Source organism: Herpailurus yagouaroundi, unplaced genomic scaffold (genome assembly GCF_014898765.1).
Source record: "Herpailurus yagouaroundi ecotype Mexico unplaced genomic scaffold, PumYag 253, whole genome shotgun sequence".
NCBI classification, from domain to species: Eukaryota; Metazoa; Chordata; class Mammalia; order Carnivora; family Felidae; genus Herpailurus; species Herpailurus yagouaroundi.
In genome coordinates this window covers 4,192,519-4,212,756 of record NW_024412470.1, presented here as the reverse complement: position 1 = coordinate 4,212,756, position 20,238 = coordinate 4,192,519, and the positions used below count along the sequence as shown (strand labels likewise).

Sequence of the window (20,238 nt, the reverse complement as noted above, 5' to 3'; positions counted from 1 at the left end):
TATATATAAAAGGTAGCGGAGTAATCACTTATAAAGCTAGCATGAAGGTTAAAAGACCACTATGAGGGGCACCTGGGTGGCTCAGTCAGTTAAGCATCCAGCTCTCGATTTTGGCTCAGGTCATGATCTCACCATTCGTGAGTTCGAGCCCCATGTCAGACTCTGCAGTGACATTGCAGAGCCTGCTTGGGATTCTGTCTCTCTCCACCACCCTCCCCCCACCCCTCTCCCGTTCACACACGTGCTCTCTCTCTCAAAATAAATAAACATTAAAAAAAAATAAGTAAATACAAGGGGCACCTGGGTGGCTCATTCAGTTGAGCATGTGACTTCGGTTCAGGTCATGCTCTTGCATCTGTGGGTTCGAGCCCTACATTGGGCTCTGTGCTGACAGCTCAGAGCCTGGAGCCTGCTTTGGATTCTGTGTCTCCTCTCTCAACCCCTCCCCTCATGCTCTGTCTCAAAAAATAAAATAAAAACATTAAAAAAACACAAAGACAACTATGATTATAATAGTTAAGGGATATGCAAGATAAAAAGATGTGAAATGTGACATCAAAAATATAAAGTGTGGTACCAGAGAGTCATTATGTTGAACTTTCCAACAGGATCAAACTTGTTATCAACTTAAAATAGCCCACGACAGACACAAGTTGTTATATCTAAGCTCATGGTAACTACAGAGCAAAAACCTATAGTAAATACACAAAAGAGAAAGAGAAAGGGGTATAAACATATCACCAAAGAAAGTTATCAAGCCACAGAGGAAGAAAGCACGAAGAGAGGAACCATGAAAACAGCCAGAAAGCAATTAAATGCCATAGGTGTATACCTATCAGTAATTACTTTAATTATAAATGTACTAAATTCTGTAATCAAAAGGCATCAGGTGCCTGAATGGATGAGAAAACAAAAAAAAGACCTATATATGCTGCCTAGAGACTGACTTTAGATGAAAGGACACAGAGACTGCAAGTGAAGGGATGGGAAAAAATACTCTGTGCAGATGGAAACCTTTATTTATTTTTTTAAGTTTAAATCAAAAAAATTTGTAACTGTAACTCATTATACCCTATGCTGTCACCTGCTGATAGTGTAGGACCATCACTGTGATATTAACCTAAGCAATATAATCAAGGGCTTGATTCTAGAATGAAAATTACCAGTTGATTTGGAAATCAGACATAAGAAATTAGATCACTCAGCCTACTGCTGTCATTTATTTTCACTGATAATTGTGATTTTACTGTGAAACTTTTGTTTTGTTTTTTTGGAAAGGTTGTATTTGAATCCAAGTAGGAAGAAAGAAAGGTTTTGGTGAATTATAGAAGAGTGTATAATTTGTTTTAAGTAATAAACAGGACTTTTTGTCTTGAGTGTTTTTCAGATTACATTTATAATTTTTTTGAAGTGTATTGATGACCGAAACTTGGGATGGCATCATGTTTCTTATACATGGCTAAGTTTTGCCCATAAATATTCCATATAGGCAAGTTAGTTGACTATTAAAAGTAATATGCTAAGGAACCTAGGCAAGTATTATGCTGATCAGTTTCACTTACAATTAAGTGAAAGTGTTTTAAAGATATATTCATCCCTTCATCTGTGTCTGTTAAAGTATACTTTGAATTTGTGGACATAGAAACCACGTGGTATATAGCCACGAATATGTGAATGCATTTACATTTCTCTAATATTTTATGAGAGTATAGAGATGCCCTTAGATATCAGATATCCCACCTGCCCTCACAAGATGAATGGTAGGTATTACACTGGTGAATCTCATGGCTTTTGGGGGTCACTCTCAGGTGCGGAACTGAATGTGGCACTTAGATCTCTTTATAAGGAAGACCAGATCGTGCACTGTGTTGGCTCTCTTTGGCGAACACGGTAAGTTTTCATTTTGTTTCTTGTCTCCAAACTGTAGGTGGCATTGCAGACAGTGTAGCCAAGTGGATATTTAAACAGGACTTCAGCCCTGAGGTGTTAAAACTGGCTAATAAGGACAGAGATGCAGAAAACCCAGATGAACCCAAAGAAGGTATTAACAGAGGTTTATATGAGGTGCCAGAGGTGGAGACGAACCTCGGAACTATACCAGGTAACACAGAAACACGGAGAAAACACAATCCAGAGAGGGGGAGATGTGGCTGAGACTTTGTTAGGGAAAGAATACTAAGTACGTCTCTCTCTTCTGGCTTTCAGACTTGCTGCATTCAGCCTATAGGCAGTTTCCCTGTAGCCTTGAGCTAGATGTGCTCTACGCGCATTGTTGTTGGGAGTATGTTGTTCAATGGAATAAAGACCCAGAGGTAAGATTCCTGCTACTTCTGTCCTGTTGATTCTGTTGTCGTGCTCATGCTGTGCACCTGTGAGAATGTGTAATTCGGTAACTTACTGGAAACACTGGACTTTCCCCTTTGGAATGCCTCCACACTAGGAGCGGTGCTAGGCCTTTTTCATGATCGCTTACAGTCTTCACAGAAAACCTGTGTGGTGCGGACATTGTCGCGATCCCCACTCTAGAGAAGACGAGAGCTCAGAGAAGTTCTGTTCCGTGCCCCGGCATACCTTGTCAGGTTGGGGTCTGGGCCCGGATTTAAGCCTGGGTTTCTTTGTCTTTAAAGCCAGTGTGTTTTGCCCCACTCCTGGTTGGGTTGTGATGAGTAGAGTTGTTTCCTTTTGATTTCATACAGGAGACAGCACCTACCTAGTGGAAACGTTTTAACATTGTAGTCCTTGTGATGAAAGCCAGGGTAAAGGTCCTGACGTTCACCTAGTGTCTGCTTGTTTAGAAAGCCCGTGTTTGTCACTTCTCTTACGTTTGCCTCAGAAGAAAAATCAAGAAAGTCACGTCCAGGCCGACTCAGTCCAGGGTTAGCCTTGCTGCCCTTTCTCCTCTCTGCTTGGACACTCTTTTCTCCCGCTCGCGGTAGCCACCTTCTCTCCTGGCACACTCACAGTCCAGAAGCAGAACGGGAGAAGGGCCCGTCCTGGGGGCAGGAGCCCTGGTTTGGATCCCAGATGAATGGCTGTGACAAGTGTCTGGGTTCGGGCCAGCCGCTGAACCTCTGGACCGGTTGTTTTCTCCCTTCACCTTTTTTTTTTAATAAAGGTGCCAGTCCTTCAGGGTTGATGCCAGGATCAAGTAAGATGTCCAAACATAGGATGGCTATTCCTCTTTACCAGTAAGTCCTTCACGTAGGTCCCCCTTGTCAGCGCTCCGGGAAATGATCCTCCTCAGAGCAAAATTAACACCTTGTCGCCCTTGGATCAGGTTGCGCTTTTGAAGAAACATCTCACTGATGAACTCATTCACACCAGTACTTTAATGGTAATCATATTCTTCCTCCAAAAAAAATGGTCTTTGATACATAATCAATTACATATTCAAGGAAGAGCTTTAGAAAAGAAAGTGCTTTAAGCAAAGGAATGGCCTTTGATCAACTAAACCTTGACCAAAAAGTGATTTTAGGACAGCGGACCGTCTTGATGACCCTTGAGTCACCCTCTTCTGTGGACTCCTCTGCAGTCTGAGTGATAATTGTGTTCGGGCTCTCCCCTTACATGGAATATTTTTCTTACATGAGAAAAGAATGTTAAGGCTATAGTAAGGACATAATAATTTCTAAAATCTGGATAAATTAATTCCAGATTCGGGTCTAAGAAAGTGATACTTAAGAAAACTGTTTTGGGGCGCCTGGGTGGCTTAGTCAGTTAAGCACTGACTTTGGCTCAGCTCATGATCTCACGGTTCATGAGTTCGAGCCCGTGTTGGGCTCTGTGCTGACAGCTTGGAGCCTGGAGCCTGCTTTGGATTCTGTCTGTCTCTCTATCTGCTGCTCCCCAGCTCACCCTGTCTCTCTCTCTCTCTCTCAAAAATAAATACACATCAAAAAAAAATTAAGAAAAAACAACTGTTTTTACATCATTCATTATAAACCAAAGGCAGCTTGCAGAGTAGACACAGAATTGAGGTCAAGCCCATTGCCACTATTAACAGCTGTGTGACCTCTGGGAACATTTCTGAACCCTTTGTTCTCGCTTTTCTCCTAAAAGTACATGAGGACTAGGGCTACCTCAGAGGATTGTGGCAATTTATAGAGAAGGTGCATACACAGCGCCTGACACTTTGATTAATGTTATCATTGTCTATTGAAATTGTTTACATTTCAAATAAGTGGCCGCTTTTCTCGTCTTTTTTTTTCTTCTCAAATAGCCCTCCTTACCCCATCCGACCCCTACCCTTCTTCCACCATTTTATGCACACAGCTTTATTAGGATCAAAACAACTGAAATTACTTTGGGGAATTTTTTTTTTTTTTTTTTTGAGAGAGAGCGTGAGAGAGGGAGGAACAGAGAGAGAGAGAGAGAGAGAGAGAGAATCTTAAGCAGTCTCTGCACTTAGCTCAGAGCCCGATGCAGGGGCTCAGTCTCACGACCCTGAGATCATGACCTGAGCCAAAATCAAGAGGTTGAACACTCAACCGACTGAGCCACCCAGGCGCCCCACCTTTGGGAAGTCTCGAACACCGGTATGTGTCGGCAAAGGTGATAATATTTAATCTTTATACAGGCCATACAGTTACTGAGCAAAGGTCCGGATAATTTCATCGGTTTCGCATGCTATATTTGAGTGTTTACTATGTAAGCAACTACCTCAATTAGAAGGTTGAATTCAGCCATCCCCTCCAGTAGGTCTTGTTTCCCTTCACTGCTCTGGTTTTCCTCCTTGGCACATATCACCGACATACTGTATAATTTACACACCATATTTACTTGGCTCCCTCGCTGGAACGTAGCCTCAGTGGTTACGTTCCCCGAGGATTCGGGTCTGTTTGTTCGTTGCAGTATCTCTGGCGCCTCAGACACCGTGATATATAGTAGTTGCTCAGTAAATATTTGGTGAATAATGAATGAATGATATTTGCAAAGAAGTAAACCCACTGTTTTCACATCCTTGTGAAAGTCAAGTATTGGAGAAAATACTGCTGTTATATACAGACCAGAGAAAATTTTGATTCCAGATGTCAGCATATATGACCTGGGGGTTTCTAGGAATCAATCATTATGTAGATCATGTGAATTTCAAGATACCATTGACACTATCCTATGAAAAATTACTTCTTACCTAATGATTTTATGTTCTTATCACAGCATTCTTGGGTAGCTTTATGCAGAAATTTATGTAAAAAGTTACCATTTATATTGAAACATCTGTTAAATGATACTTCTGTTTTTTTTCTCTCTCTCTTTTTCTCCCTGTATGTAAGGAAGCACGTTTTTTCATTAGGTCAATAGAACACTTGAAGCACATTCTTAATGCACATGTTCAGAATGGTAAGTAAATAGGTGTTAAAAACATAACTGGTTGATTCAAAAGAAGCGGGAATCTTTTAAGTTCGCATTCTGTTAAATTTTCATTTGATAGTTCAAATCTCACCTGTAACTGAGTGTGTATTGTGATGTGACAAGTCCTGGCTGTTTGAAGTGCTGGGAGAAATGCTCTCCAGAAGGGGAGGAGGGGGTGGCCATAGTTCTCCCCACTGTCCCCGCCCACTGGTTTCCCAGCTGTTCCTAGTGAGTAAGGAGAATGTTATACGGAAATCACTGCTCTTCTTTTTAGGTCACAGGTAGATGAGGAAGGAGGGCTGGGCTTCTGAGGACTGCAGTTCCTGATGACAAAGTTAGGGAGCCAGGAGCCTAGTCATATATACCCTACAAAACAGCTTGTGCTTTTTTTTTTTTTTTTTTAAGTTTATTTGTTTTGAGAGAGACAGTGCACAAGAGAACAAGTGAGGGCGGGGGGAGGGACAGAGAGGGGAGGGGAGGGGAGGGGGGAGAGAGAGAGAGAGAGAGAGAGAGAGAGAGAGAGAGAGAGAGAGAGAGAATCCCAAGCTGGCCCTGCACTGTCATGGCTCAATCTCACGACCGGGGAGATCACGACCTGAGCTGAAATCAAGAGGTGCTGAACCGATAGCCACCCAGGTGCCCCTGGCGCTCCTTTCAGCACCTGTGAGTACTCTTCTGGTGGCTGCCACACCGTGGGGACTGCTGATGTCTCCTTGAAAAAATGTCACACATTGTTGTAGAAAAATTGCAAATAGGCTGCTGTTTCCATTAAATGGATAGCTGGGTTTCCCTGGAAGAATTAATGGAACAGCTCAGAACGAGGCTAGTTATTTTACTAATAAGTAAGTGGGGAAACTAGAAGTTGGGCCACGTAAGAGGGAGGCGTCATCTTGATGTCTGTGTGGTGAACTTTAGAGAAGCTCCTTGTCTCTTCTAGAATGGTACCGCCTTCTCCCAGTGGTATGACGTCAAGTTGCAGAAATTCTAAATTGTCTCATTTTATGTGAAGAGAACTTGAAAATTTTATTTATTCGTCTCTTAGATCTGACCTTCTTCCAAAGAGAAAAGAGAAATGACTCATTTGGAAAACAAGGTCTCCATAGAATTCTTTCCTTCTTGATAAAATTAAGTCACTGCTAACTTCCGGCTAGTAGTTAAGTAAGAACTTACCTGTTTGTCAGCTTCCTGGCTTCTCACCCTTACATCCAGAAGCAGACAAGGGGGTAGTGGTGACCGCATGGGAAATGTCATGTTTAAGTCGCCTAATTGACCACTGTTTCTGAAAGTTTGATGCCATGGTTTATTGTATATGGAAGTATAGAGCCCAGATTTCTTGCTTGGTGTCTTTTGTATTCTGTTTTGTTTTTTTAATACTTCCTTACATGACACTTTATTTGGTGGTTGCTTATGAAAAAAATCAGTTTTAGACACGGGGCTGTTTCTCCTGTTTGGCTGTTTCGAACAAAGCTGTTCTCAACACGCCTGTACGGGTCTTCGTGTTCATCCGTGCGTGCAGTAGAGTCCCCGGGCCATACGTCAGACACGCGGTTAGCTTAGTAGATGTGACCAAGCAGTTTTGCAATTTGTGATGCCCCCAGCAATCCGTGAGCATTCCAGTTTTTTCCACATGCTCCCCAACACTTGGCACTGTCATTAAAAACAATTTTAGCCTTTGTTGGCGTCCGGGTGGCTCAGTCGGTTGAGCATCCGACTTCGGCTCAGGCCATGATCTCTCAGTTTGCGAGTTTCAGCCCCGCATTGGGTTCTGTGCTGACAGCTCGGAGCCTGGGGCCTGCTTTGGATTCTGTGTGTCCCTCTCTCTCTGCCCCTTTCCTGCTCGTGCCGTCTCTCTTTCTGTCTCTCAAAATTAAACATTAAAAAATTAAAAAAAAAATAAAAACAATTTTAGCCTTTGTGTTGTTTGTGTAATGATATTTTCTTGTGATTCTAATTTGTGTTTCTCTGGTAACTAATGATGTGGATCTTTTCTTATGATTATTAGCCTTTTGGATATCCTCTTATGCAGCTCAGTTCTGATTATTGTTGAAGATCAAGGTTTTTGGTAATTTTATAAGTATTACATAAGATGTAAGAAACGATATGTAATAAATAGCCCATATAGCTTTATAAGTTTAAGGAAGACAGTAATTTATTAGGTGTGGTGAAAGGGAAAATAGATCAGCTTTCTACTCACCGCTTTTACTTGCTGTCTAGGTATTGCACTGATGATGTGGAATACATTCTTGGTTAAAAGATTTTCTGCTGCTACATACTTGATGGATAAGGTAAGGTCATTTTAAGTGTCATCTACTTGTTTATTTTGTTCCCTTAATTAATATTAGAAAGATTATTTACCATGGGCCTTGTTAGACTTTTTTGTTTGGTATTACATTTTACTAATGCTCAGTTAAACGTAATTCCCATGCTGGCATCTTGATGACCTGGAGAAGAACCTCAGGTCCTTGAAAGTAATTTACTTTAAAAGCTCCTTAAGCAAAGAGAGTAAGACTCGTGGTTGAATCAGGGATTTGCACTTTTTCTTTAATGTTTATTTTGAGAAAAAGAGGGAAGGAGTGGGGGAGGGGCAGAGGGAGAGAGAGAATCCCAAGCAGGCTCTGTGCTCAGCACAGAGCTGGACACGGGGCTCAATCTCATGACTGCAAGATCATGACCTGAGCCGAAATCAGGAGTCAGACGCCTAACTGACTGAGCCACCCAGGTGCCTCGCACCTTATTATTATTTTTTTTAAACTTTTTTAAGTCTTATTTATTTTGAGAGAGAGAGTGGAGGGAGAGAGAGAGAACGAGCCCGTGAGCAGGGGAGGGGTGGGCCCCCCCCCGAGAGAGAGAGAGAGAGAGAGAGAGAGAGAGAGAGAGAATGAATCTCAAGCAGGTTCAGCACTGTCAGCACAGAGCCCAATACGGAGCTTGAACCCACAAACCATGAGGTCATGACTGGAGCTGAAATTGAAGTGTACAAATATACAGTTTCTCATCAATCTTTGGATATAGGGCTAAGATATTTTCTTTGAGTAGGACTGCCACCCTACTTTGGTTTTCCTACGTAAACCTCACCCCTAATGCCTGGCCTGTGATTTCTAGATCCTGATTCTTTAACGTTGTGATGCAGTCTGAGTGCAAAATGTTTAGATTTTATAAGCTCTGCCCTCATCTTTGTAGCTGTCCCTCTGTCTAATCCAGTAGACATCGGTGTTAAATCTCCACAAATGTTTTGAAAGCCTTCAACCTGGTAGTTAAATAAACAACTCCCTTTGTTTCCTCACATTTTATCAGTTATTTCATTAAGTTGCATAATTGCGACATTACATATGACACCCAGCGTGAGCAGCGTTGGGAGCAAACCCAGCACCTGGGCAAAGACTGCAGCCGGTGGGGCCCTGCCCCCAAGCTGGGCGCCAGGCCGTCGTCACCGTCCCCAGGCCCGTCCAGAGGGAGGTTCATGTGGCTCAGTTAAGCGGATGTCAGGAGAGTTACCGCTGTAATTACAACATGTTCTTTCTGATGTCGGTGACAGACGTTCCTAAGCCATGAGCAGCGCTACATTCAGACCCACTTTGGGCCACAGCTCCTGTCACCGGTAACATGTTTTTCTAGTTACACCTGTTTTTCCCTGTGTGCTCACCTTCCTTGCCTGCTTAAATGTTTCTTTTTCGAAACTCACTCCTATGGCCTTTCTGATCCTGTTCTGTTCACCTGCACCTCCGACCGCTGCTCTTTTGGGAGAATAGTGACGCAAGAGTTCTGCGTGTATGTTACTGCTTAGTGTTCTAGCATTCTCCCGTCCCCGGTCACGCTTGAGCCTCACAACCTGGATTTGAATTTTTTGAGCAGTCCTGAACGAGGAGGCAGAGAATTTTGATGAGTCATTTGACAAGTATTGATTATGATGAGTATCTCTTCTGTGCCAAGAACTGTGCTAAGTTCTATGGCCACAGAGCTAAAAGCCCCAGTCCCTGCCCTTGGAGGACTCCCAGTCCACAGGGTACATAGGCTGCCTTTGGAGTGGAGAAGAGGAAGTAAGTAACAGACCAGAGGGAGGGCTTCTGGGCTGAATGTTGAAGATTAGTACGTATGAAGCAGTGGGTGAGAAGAAGAGGCATTAACAACAAAGTCGTGGACACAGGAGGCTGTGTTTTTGAATCAGAGCTGTGAGTAGCTTCGTGTGCTTGAAGCGCAGGCTTAGGAAAGTGCAGGAAGCAGGGCATGAAGTACTTCCCGGGTAGGCCCTGGATTTGGGGTTTTCTAATGGTATGTGTAGACCACTCAGCGTAGGGCACATACGGCAGGGGGAGGGTCGTCAGTGGTGGCTCTTCTTTGTCTTGAAGACACTGGGGCAGCTCAACGCAGGGGAACGATAGGTTCAGGTTTGCATTTTGCAGGCAACAGGGTGAAATGTTGGGATTGGGACGGGCTGGGCTTGGTCGTGTGAAGGCCATGGCAGTGATCTCAGGAGAGGCAACGAGGTGAAGCGGCCTTTGTGCTGGAGTCCCATCCCTGGTACTTACCACTGCCTCCTGTGAATTCTGATCAAGGCATGTTCCTGAAGAGCAGAACTTTCCGCTCCCACTTATCACCTTGGGTAAAGTGCACGGTGGAATCTCTGTGCTTACGGAATCGAGAAAATCAACCAGTTTTCTGAGCTAGGAATTTAACTTCTGTCTGCATTAGATGGTCTCTCCTTACCATTTAAAAAATTATCATGTGTCTTTATCAACAGGCAGAATTCTTAGCTGCTCTTTATTCATAACCTTGAGTTTTGTTCTGGGTTTGAAGGCAACACAGTTACTTGATTGTACAAATTGATCACCAGACTTTTAGAGTTCTTTTTTTATTTAATAGTTCAAAAATATTTATTTTTGAAAGGATTATTTGGGGGCCCAGCGTGACATATTTTCATAATATATGTTTTAAGTTCCACCACAAAGTTAAATGAGCAGAACCAACATTTATTTATAGCTCGATTTAGGTTCTTTAAATTTCGTTACTTTTTATTTCCTATACCATAGTAATGCCTTTTTTTTTTCAATTGTTAAATAAATATAGTATTCTGTGTCCTTTTGCCTTAGGTTGGAAAATCACCAAAGGATAGGTTATGCCGAAGGGTAAGTGAATCTCCTTTAACTGGATGTATAGTTAATCCTGTGCTTTACGTAGGTGCCTTATTAACTTCAGGCAGGGGTGAACTTTGCCTTTGTTACCATTTTGGTGACCTGTCAGGAGATAAAGGTGGAAAGAGAGTGTGATACTAAGGAGACTGGTCACGAACTGCGGCCAATTTTAATTGACCTTTCCAGGTTGTCAGATGCTGTGTGTCAGGTGAGTTTTCACAAGGTGTCTTCAGTCTGGACCGTGGATGGGAGGGCGCCAGGCCGTCTTGGCTTTGCCGCGTGTGGTTTCTGTGCTTCCTGACGGCGGCAGCCAGTGTCCGGTCGGGGCAGATTCATGAGCGAACGTAGCCACCTTTATGGAACAACCATTGTACGAATAAGCCTTAAGCAACATTCCAGCCCACGGATACCGGGCTTCTGTTTGAGGCCAGGGATTAACAGTGCAGACTTTTGCTTGAAGCTTTGAAGTATTCTTATTGCAACACCTTAGGAAGTAACGGGGCACGTGCATGTAGCCGTTCTAGGCCCACAGCCCTGAAAAGCCGCCACCGTCGAAGATTCTTCCGCTGTGCCCTCGAGAGTGGCTCTGTGGCTACAGTTATACCTGTGTGCGCTCTGGATCCCTTAGATGTTAGGGGCTTATTGGTTGGTTGTTTATGTTGACTCCAGGCACCTTGTGGGTCAATCTGGAGTCAGGAGGAACGGCCTGGTGCCCACAGCACGGGTCTGGTGTTTAGTTCACAGGCTCGAGGATTCAGGTTTTGTTTAGAGGGTTCAGCTCCGTCCCTGAAGGACGCTCCAAAACCAGAGCAGGTTGTTTTCTTGCGACCTGACAGATGGGGCTTTCGTGTGTGCGTCTTCCCGTGCCAGGGTCGTGTGTGTGGCTGTGCGGTCTCACGCAGGTGGCTGTGACGTGCCTTAGCGAGCCTGCCCGCAAGCAGAGTGCCACCGTCTGTGGCGTCTGACGACACCATGTCTTTCAACACACGAAGGACACTAACTTTCATAAAGTTGATAGTGGTACCATAATTTTTAAAGCCCGATTTAAAATTAGTTGACGCTCAAGAAAGGAATAAAATGTGCCCGGGTCTTCTTGTCTGTGCAGTGCAGACAGTTACATAGGCCTGTTTTTTATTTTTCTGATAGTAAGTGTAGCAGCTTTGCTCCTGGCACTAATTATGTTCCTTTAAAAAAAAAAACAACAGGATGTGGGGATGAGCGACACGGCAATGACCTCTTTCCTCGGCTCCTGCTTGGATCTTCTTCAGACTTTAATGGAGGTAAAAGAGGTGTATTTGCATTCTGAACTAAGACAGTAAATGTTTTTTTTTTTTATTAATTTTTTTCAGTGTTTATTTTTGAGAGAGAGAGCACGAGCGGGGGACAGGCAGACAGACAGACAGGGAGACACAGAATGCGATACAGGTTCCAGGCTGAGCTGTCAGCACAGCGTCTGATGTGGGGCTCGTACCCATGAACCATGAGATCATGACCTGAGCCGAAGTTGGACGCTTAACTTACTGAGCCACCTGGGCGCCCCTAAATGTTGTTAAAATCATTGGACTAGAGAAAAAAGTTTTTTCATTTATTCATTTCTTAGTTTTGACTTAAGCCCCCCAAATAGTGGTTTCTTATAAAGGATTAGAGTTGTTGTTGTAAATCGGAGGTGCGGGGACAAAAGGGGTTTGTACTTCCCACTGGTAAAGCTCGTTAACGTGTTTGCAAGCTGTTATCTCTCCGGTTCTGAACACAGTTCTCTGTTCTGAAAACACGTAGGCTGACGTTAGCAGGGATGAAATGCAGGCACCTGTCCTGGATACGGAGGACGCGTGGCTCGCCGTCGAAGGACCGATCTCGATCGTGGAGCTGGCCTTCGAGCAGAAACACATCCACTACCCGCTGGTGGAGCACCATTCCGTCCTGTGCTCCATCCTCTTCGCCATTATGAGGTTTTCTCTGAAAACCGTGAAGCCGCTTTCACTCTTTGATAGTAAGGTATGTCCCTCCGAGGACGCCCGAGCCACCTCGCAGCCGAGGGTCTCGCAGGACGAGGAGCCAGACTCATCTTTCACACTTGAAGTTGCTCGGTACTTGTGTGACTCAGGGGGATCCTGTCTCTCTCAGAATGTGCTGTGCGACCCCAGACACTTCATATCTAAAATCTGTCTCGACCCCCTCACCCGCACTCTGCCCTTGACCTACGCTGCTGTCCTAATCCCCGGCTGCGCCCGGGCGGACGGGAAGCCGTGAAGGTCTCTTGCTGTCTCCCCTTCGAGCCCCTCTCGTCGATTCTTCCTGAAACCGCCTCCGTCCATCCCTCCCATCACCCAGTTCAGGCCTTCTGGTCTTTCGCTTTCTCTCCGTCCAGTCCCACGCTGCCACAATTCCCTTTCCAGAACGCACATTTACTCAGACAGGATCCAGACAGCTGGAGATGAAAATCAGAAGTCAGGCGGTTGGCCAGCTTTATTACTTAGCCTTTCACTGACAGAAGCAGAGTTGGAGAACACAGCTTAGCCTTGTGGGAAAGTGATGTATTTCACCCTCAGTGACTCACGTGCCTGGGGCACGGCTGGACTCGCGCGGGCTGCCCTTCAGGCTCCTGCTCCCTGCACAGAGGCTGCCCCCTGAAGAAGGAACACAGGGAATGCTCAGCGGCTTGTCCCGAATTCACAGGTCCCTTTAGCGGGGAGAGCGCGGGTGGGGCGGGAGACGCCGGCCCATGACTGCGCTGGAGGCAGAGGAAGGCTCTCCGCACCAGGGGCTGCCTCTCCTCCCTCCACCCGTTCCTCCGTGCGCCTGCCCTGCGGCGACTCCTGACTACCCCCTCCCCTAGAGCAGGCAGACACTTTTCCCTCTTCTCACTGCGGTGGCCCGTTTTCCTAGACCGTGGTTTTGCTGTGGCCACAGCTTCTGCGTGTTGTCCCTTTCTCACTTAAGTGTCACCTTCTCCTCCAGGTCTTGCTCTGCACTAACTTACCACTTCTTCGCTGTTCCCCCGGCTCTGTGCCGTGCCTGGCATGCCACAGGAACCCAGTAAATGTTTAATAAATTTAAAATTAAGGAGATGTTGGAGAAGAGTCAGCGTCAGCAGGATGCAGAAGAGGGGAGACGCGGCCGTGGTCTGGGGAACCAGTGACAGCGATGAGTCACTGAGGGTGTGGACTGGGGAGAAGAGGAAGTCGTGGAAGGTCTGGGGGAACCTGTACCATGAGGACAGGCTGGGAAAGGTGCCGCAGGACACGAAGGGGCCCCAGTTCCATGAGCTCCCAAGCTTGGACGGCTCGTGGCTTCCCAAGGAAGCCCATGTAGAGGGGTTTTGGATGTGTTGAGTTAGGGGGTAGATATAAACAGAAGTAGCTATGTTTTAAGAAAGTTATTTTCACGTTTAAATCTCAGTAGTTGACCTTTGAAAGGTAGAAGGCTGATGACAAATTTTTACCTACCTCATAAAGTAATGATATCGTTTTTACATTTGTGAACATAGATTCTGGGTGAATGTTTATAGCTTGCCTTGATGTTTGTAAAAGCAGAGGGTAAATTTTTTTTCTTTAAAGAAAAACTAAAACCGTGTGCCTAGCTCAGTAGTCCCCTCAGGGAGCTTGTGAGACCAGAACACGTATTGGACAAGCCCGGTGGTGATGTTAGTCCCAGCCCAGGTCGTGCCAGGATGCCCCGAGACAGCTGTGGGACTCTCACGTGCAGAGGCAGTGGGGTTTGGCTGGTGAAACTGAATCCTAGCTCTGCCATTTCCTGGCGAGTCTTCCTGAGCTTCTCCTGGCCTCAGTTTTCTCATTCAGAAGTGATGATTCTAGTACCTGCTTTATGGTGGTTCCGAGGGTTACGTTCACTTAACACGAAGTGCTGAGCGGTGTCGAGAACGTGGTAAACAAATGGTGCTGTGATAGCTGTGCATACGTGTTCCCCGCCCAGAGGCCCTCACGTACGGTAGACCCTCATTATAACTGAGACCACCGGGCGGAATCTAGAGAGTAACAAATTGTGCGTGAGTTTGTGGAAAAATTGAATCAGTGATGTCTGTAATGCAGGGGCTTGCCCTAGGGAGTCTGCTGTTTCTCCTCACTAAAGGATGAGTAGCTTTATCCTCATTGGCAGTCACGCTACGGATAACCTTTGGGTCTAGAAAATACGTTAGAAGATACCCGATGACTGTCTGCAGGTGAACACACAGCAGCCTGGGATGGTGGGGTCGTTTGTCCAAGATAACATGGTGGCAAGTGTGGGCCTGGGACTAGAAGCTGGGTCTTGGCAACTTCCGGAGGCCGGTGTTCTTGGCTCTGTGTTACACTTCCTTCCAAGGAAGTTCTGAAATCCAGCTTTCTGATGTTCTGCTTCGCCTTTTCAGACACACATCCATTCTCTTAAAGATGACTTCCGAGTTAAACAAGTGTTTTTAAAAGAATTCAGAGTACACACACGTCTTTGTTATCTATTACTGCATAACAAATTATCTCAAAATTTAGTGGCTGAAAACAACAAACATTTACTACCATTTTCCTGGGTCAGGAATCTGGGTTCTGCCCGCCCTCCACCCCTTAGTTAGTGCCTCAGGCTCAAAGGCTTTCAGGAGTCTTGAGGTAGGGTTTTAGCCGGGGCGGCAGTCCCATCTCGAGGCCCAACTGGGGTGGAGATGGGGGATCCACTTGCGGGCTTCCGTGGTTGCTGTGGGTGCCGGCTTCCCTCAGGGCAAGGAGCGTGAATGTGAGCACCCAAATCTGGCAAGTGACACGCTAACATCTCTGCTCTTCTGCTGGCACCAGGTCCAGCCCCCACTCAAGGGCAGGGGACAACCCGAGGCCTGCATAGCAGGGGGAGGGGATCATACCTTAAAGGCTGCCTACCGTATACTGATTATTATAAAAATTAAGTGAATAAAATTCTGAAATGTTACTGTTCAAGGAGAAGAAACATCAACCGTGACTTATCCATTAAATGACTAAATTTTAAAATCTTTTGTCTTGCCTTTAATAGTAATGTATTCATCAGTTTTTTTGGTCTTTTTTTCTCTTCAGGGGAAGAATGCATTTTTCAAAGACCTAACTTCAATTCAGTTATTACCTAGTGGGGAAATGGATCCAAACTTTATTTCTGTACGACAACAGGTAAATTACAATTACTGGATTTTGTTTGTGTGTCTCAGAAAATAATAGTAAATAAAAAAGGTAGCAGGTCTTAAAGGATGGCGACCACTTCCAGGGTATTCTGGAGAGCCATTTTTCCTTTCAAGTATATGTTCCTCTTTGATCATTTTTTTTTTTAAAGAATTTATTTTTATTTTTTTTTTAATTTTTTTTAACGTTTATTTATTTTTGAGACAGAGAGAGACAGAGCATGAACGGGGGAGGGGCAGAGAGAGAGGGAGACACAGACTCGGAAGCAGGCTCCAGGCTCTGAGCCATCAGCCCAGAGCCCGACGCGGGGCTCGAACTCACGGACCGTGAGATCGTGACCTGAGCTGAAGTCGGACGCTTAACCGACTGAGCCACCCAGGCGCCCTGATCATTAATTTTAATGGAAGAGCTACCCTGATTGAGAGGAAAGCCAACAATTACTTTGATTTAGACATTTTAAAACGAGATATACTAACAGTGCTCTGTGTCCTTCTCCATTTTTGAGTTCTTACTGAAAGTCGTTAGTGCAGCCGTCCAGGCCCAGCATTCAGTTATGAAGGACAGAGAGTCCTCTGAAGAGGCACCAACCACTCCTTTTGGGAAAGACCAAGATTGGCCAGTTCTGGCCGTGGATTTGGCTCATCACCTTCAAGTTAGTGAAGATGTTGTTCGAAGGCATTATGTGGGGGAACTCTACAACTATGGAGTTGACCACTTAGGAGAAGAGGTAATATCACCGTAGGAGCGGGAGGTGGGGGCTCAAGTTAGAACATTTATAGTTGGAGTAAAGAATCAGAAAAGTCTCCAGTTAAGCTTTTAGCTTTTCTTTCTGTTAGAACTTCTAGGCCCCCAAATAAAAGAATATTAAAATATAAAACTGTAATCAGTTGCCCGTTTCTGGTCTGTGTTTAACAGACTCCTCCAGTGTGTCAGGCCTGTTCTATGCAAAGGGCACAAGAGTAAAACACACAGACCAGATCCCTTCCTCGTGGGATCAATAGTCTGCTGGTAGCAGAAGAGCACGCCGACTCCTGTACTGAGTGAGAAACGCTGTGACGAACAGCGGTGGTCAGAGGTGACATCTGAACCGAGCCCCCGAGGAGAAGATGCAGCCAGTAACAGAAAACTGGGGCAACAGAGCTCATGGCCCGAGTAGCGACAAGAACAGAGGCCCCGTAGCGGGACTAGCTTGGCAGCGTGCCAGGCCAGAAGGGCCCGCGTGGGGGACCGTACATAGCACGGAAGATGAAGACGTCAGAGACGAGGCGGGAGGTCGGCAGGGGCCAGGTCCCGTCTCGTAGCTCGTGGTGATTCAGAGTGTGTTCGGAAGCCATTAGAGGGTCGTCAGCAGTCATGATGTGATTTTAAGTCCCCTTCTTTGCCAGAAATTTAAAAACTGACTCTTCTAGTCGTATTGAATTAAAAAAATTAGGGGATAAGAAAAATTAGGTGATGAGGAGAAATTTGCATTTTGAATGCCAAATTTGATTTGGACTCTTCTTCGTTGGTTGTATACACGGCCACAGCTCAAAAACGAACGGGAATCTCTTCACTGGCAAAGCCTTTCCTGGAGTAAATAAATCTGTTAGCTCTTACCGTACGTTTGTCCACGTTCATCTCCTCAGGCCATCCTCCAGGTTCAGGACAAAGAGGTCCTCGCCTCTCAGCTGCTGGTGTTAACAGGGCAGAGACTGGCGCACGCGCTTCTCCGCACCCAGACGAAAGAAGGCATGGAGCTGCTGGCCCGACTCCCACCCACGCTCTGTACCTGGCTGAAAGCGATGGTGAGTATGGGAGCGTGGGACCGATGAGGCCACTGGATGCCTGCCGTCTACCTGTCTGTCTGTCTGTCTGTCTGTCGTCTATCAGAGACAGAGTAAGCGGGGGAAGGGCGGAGGGAGGGAGAGAATCCCAGGCAGGCTCTGTGCCGTCAGCGCAGAGCCCGACGTGGGGCTCGATCTCACGAACCGTAAGATCGTGACCTGAGCTGAAATCAAGAGTGGGACGCTTACCTGACTGAGCCACCCAGGTGCCCTTGGGTGTTTTCTCAAATGCATATTTAATAACGGTTAAGGAGAAGATTTAAATTACAAGTTTAATTTAGGTCCAAAGAAAAGCATTCTTACTAGGAAGTAACTATTCTGATAACTCTGAAGCGACCAACAGTTACTGTTGTGTATGACTGGTCATTTTTTTGTTCCATTTGCAGAACCCCCAGGATCTTCAAAACACAGAAGTGCCAATCGCAACAACAGCTAAACTAGTACATAAAGTAATCGAGCTGCTACCGGAAAACCACGGGCAGTACGGTTTAGCCTTACACCTCATTGAAGCTGTGGAAGCCATATCGAGTCCTTCTTTATGACACTCAGCCAGTTGTGAACCGTCTACAGTTGTGAACAACATGAATTAGTGCATGGTAATTTTACATAGGAAGATCTGGAATTTTATGGAGGGAGTCTATCTTTTTTCTTTTGTAAAATAAAAACACATACTACTTTTAAAAGTGCAGTTCTGGCTAAATCCACTCCTTTCGTTAATATTGAAGATAAAATATAAACAAATATCAATGATACCATTAATTACTAACAGGTGTTTTACTGTTTATTTCTAATTTAAGCACTTTAAGTAGCTCTATTGGTAAACTTTGCTATTTCAAATGGGTTATAATTTACAGATTATGTTATTATCAGAGTCTATATTTTGTACTTGAAATGTTATTGTAATTAAATTTAAACGTGTTCATGTGTAGTCCCCGTCAGTAAAATGAGGGAAACGACCCACTCGCTTTTGTCGGCATGCCCCAGTCCCACACCCGGGCCGCCGCCTGGAGTCAGGACGCGGACAGGCTCTTTCCCAGAGGTTATGCTGCCGCCACCGGAGGATGACCTTGCTTTGGAGGAAGAACGGGTTCGAGATCATCACGTTCATCAGAAGGGACGCTGAACAGAACCTTAACCTGCTGTGCTTGCCAACTTGAGAATCCGCGACGCAGGCACACAGCAAAGTTAATTACGGTGTAAGCTGAGATTTCCCTTTGCCAAGATTCAAAGTTGTATCCACATCAGGTGATTGTAAAACTGTACTATCTTGTAAAATTTATGTTTTAAAAAAAGGGCAACGATGCTAAAAATTTAAGTCCCACTGTATTTTTCCTACCAGTGTTTAGAAACGTCTGCTTCTGGGATATGGTAATGTTATCTGTTCTTGGGAACAGCCCAGAAGAGGCTCGGTGATAATTACGGCTCCGCAAACCTACCTCACAGCTGGGTGGAGAGAATAAGATGATCTTGTACCCGAGAGTGCCTGTGCAGTCCAAGTGCTGAATAATTACTTGTTGAGTAAAACCACATTAACCAAAACTCTGTAAAAGCTCCACAAATACCAAGTATAACGGTATATTTTTGGAATGTAGCCATATAGTGCAATTACTGACCTCTGTCATGGATCACAGGTGTTATTCATAGTAACTCATTGTGATACCGAAGTTTGTTTCGTACTTGTGAGAAGCCAACTTTAGCGATTGGGGAATTGAGGAGCATGCCCCTCAAGGACTAAAGAAAAAAGTCTTATGTCTGAGGATCCTCAGAGGATATCCTAATTCTTTTTAACTAAAAGGCAACACCCGAATACGAACTGAACAGTCTAAGACTTAATAATTACTGTCTAATTTAAAAATCTTGAAAGATAAAGTTGGAAGACGTCTCGACTATTTGGGTGAGGGCCTGTAAGCCTGGTCGAAGGTCCCGCTGTACCGTGGCAGCACTGAGAAGGACCGAGAGCTAGCCCAACGTCTCACCCCCTGCTTGGATCTCCGCTGCCCCATCCAGACCCATTTGTGTGATTTCTTGTGAACCTACCTAGCTTTATGTAGTCACTTGTTATATGCATCCCAAAAGCTTAGTCTGAAAGTAGTTATGAATTTTGGGGGCTGGTCAAAGAAACTTTAAATCCTCACTTTGATCCAAGTGTCATTTCTGGGGGAAGGGGTACCTAATGAGCATTTTAGAGAATAAACCTGGTTAGACTAATTCTGGTAGGACTCGTAATCAAATTTGGGGATTGTTGAGAGTAATAAGCTAAAATATGGCTCATAGAACTGTAACCAATCGCTGAATTACAAATCTCTAGTTACATTTGTGATCCTAAAGTGGACCATTCACAGAATTTTAAAATTGAATTACATGCTTAATTCATGGTTACATGGTTAAGAAAAGCAGCTAGGGGCGCCTGGGTGGCTCAGTCGGTTGAGCGTCCGACTTCGGCTCAGGTCGTGATCTCACGGTGAGTTCGAGCCCCGCATCGGGCTCTGTGCAGACAGCTCAGAGCCTGGAGCCTGCTTCCGATTCTGTGTCTCCCTCTCTGCCCCTCCCCCGTTCATGTTCTGTCTCTCTCTCTCTCTCAAAAATAAACAAACATTAAAAAAAAAAATTAAAAAAAAAAAGAAAAGCAGCTAAATATTTATTACCTGTTAGCCACAAATAAAGGAATTAGACTGTATGTAGAATAATGGGTGGTTTCTGGAACAAAGGTCGGCTGCACTTAGTGACGGGAAGCCAAGAGCCAGTCGTGTTTTCTTAGTTAGAACTGCCACCCCCCTCTCTTCACTAACATTAAATAGGCAT

General features: G+C 45.0%; 1 protein-coding gene and 1 long non-coding RNA gene across 6 annotated transcripts in view; one reads left to right on the top strand and one right to left on the bottom strand.

Moving 5' to 3' along the window:
- Positions 1-17,306, bottom strand: part of LOC121020857 (uncharacterized) — a 22,744-nt gene extending 5,438 nt beyond the window's left edge. Inside the window, exon 1 of the long non-coding RNA XR_005786326.1 lies at positions 17,210-17,306. This is a non-coding gene — a long non-coding RNA (uncharacterized LOC121020857). The remainder of the gene's footprint in view (positions 1-17,209) is intronic.
- The window catches only part of RAB3GAP2 (RAB3 GTPase activating non-catalytic protein subunit 2), a 104,902-nt gene extending 85,258 nt beyond the window's left edge, over positions 1-19,644 (top strand). For 2 of the 5 annotated variants that reach the window (XM_040460935.1, XM_040460934.1), the window contains exons 25-36: positions 1,928-2,101; positions 2,206-2,312; positions 5,274-5,340; positions 7,567-7,637; positions 8,888-8,950; positions 10,440-10,475; positions 11,687-11,761; positions 12,258-12,476; positions 15,515-15,604; positions 16,119-16,340; positions 17,239-17,397; positions 17,823-19,570. In XM_040460935.1, coding sequence (XP_040316869.1) covers positions 1,928-2,101; positions 2,206-2,312; positions 5,274-5,340; positions 7,567-7,637; positions 8,888-8,950; positions 10,440-10,475; positions 11,687-11,761; positions 12,258-12,476; positions 15,515-15,604; positions 16,119-16,340; positions 17,239-17,397; positions 17,823-17,978 — 1,439 coding nt within the window. In that variant the 3' untranslated portion in view covers positions 17,979-19,570. Of the gene's footprint in view, positions 1-1,927; positions 2,102-2,205; positions 2,313-5,273; positions 5,341-7,566; positions 7,638-8,887; positions 8,951-10,439; positions 10,476-11,686; positions 11,762-12,257; positions 12,477-15,514; positions 15,605-16,118; positions 16,341-17,238; positions 17,398-17,822 lie in introns of all 5 variants that reach the window. The other 3 variants (XM_040460936.1, XM_040460938.1, XR_005786325.1) reach the window with 2 other exon arrangements.
- Positions 19,645-20,238: the final 594 nt, after the last annotated feature.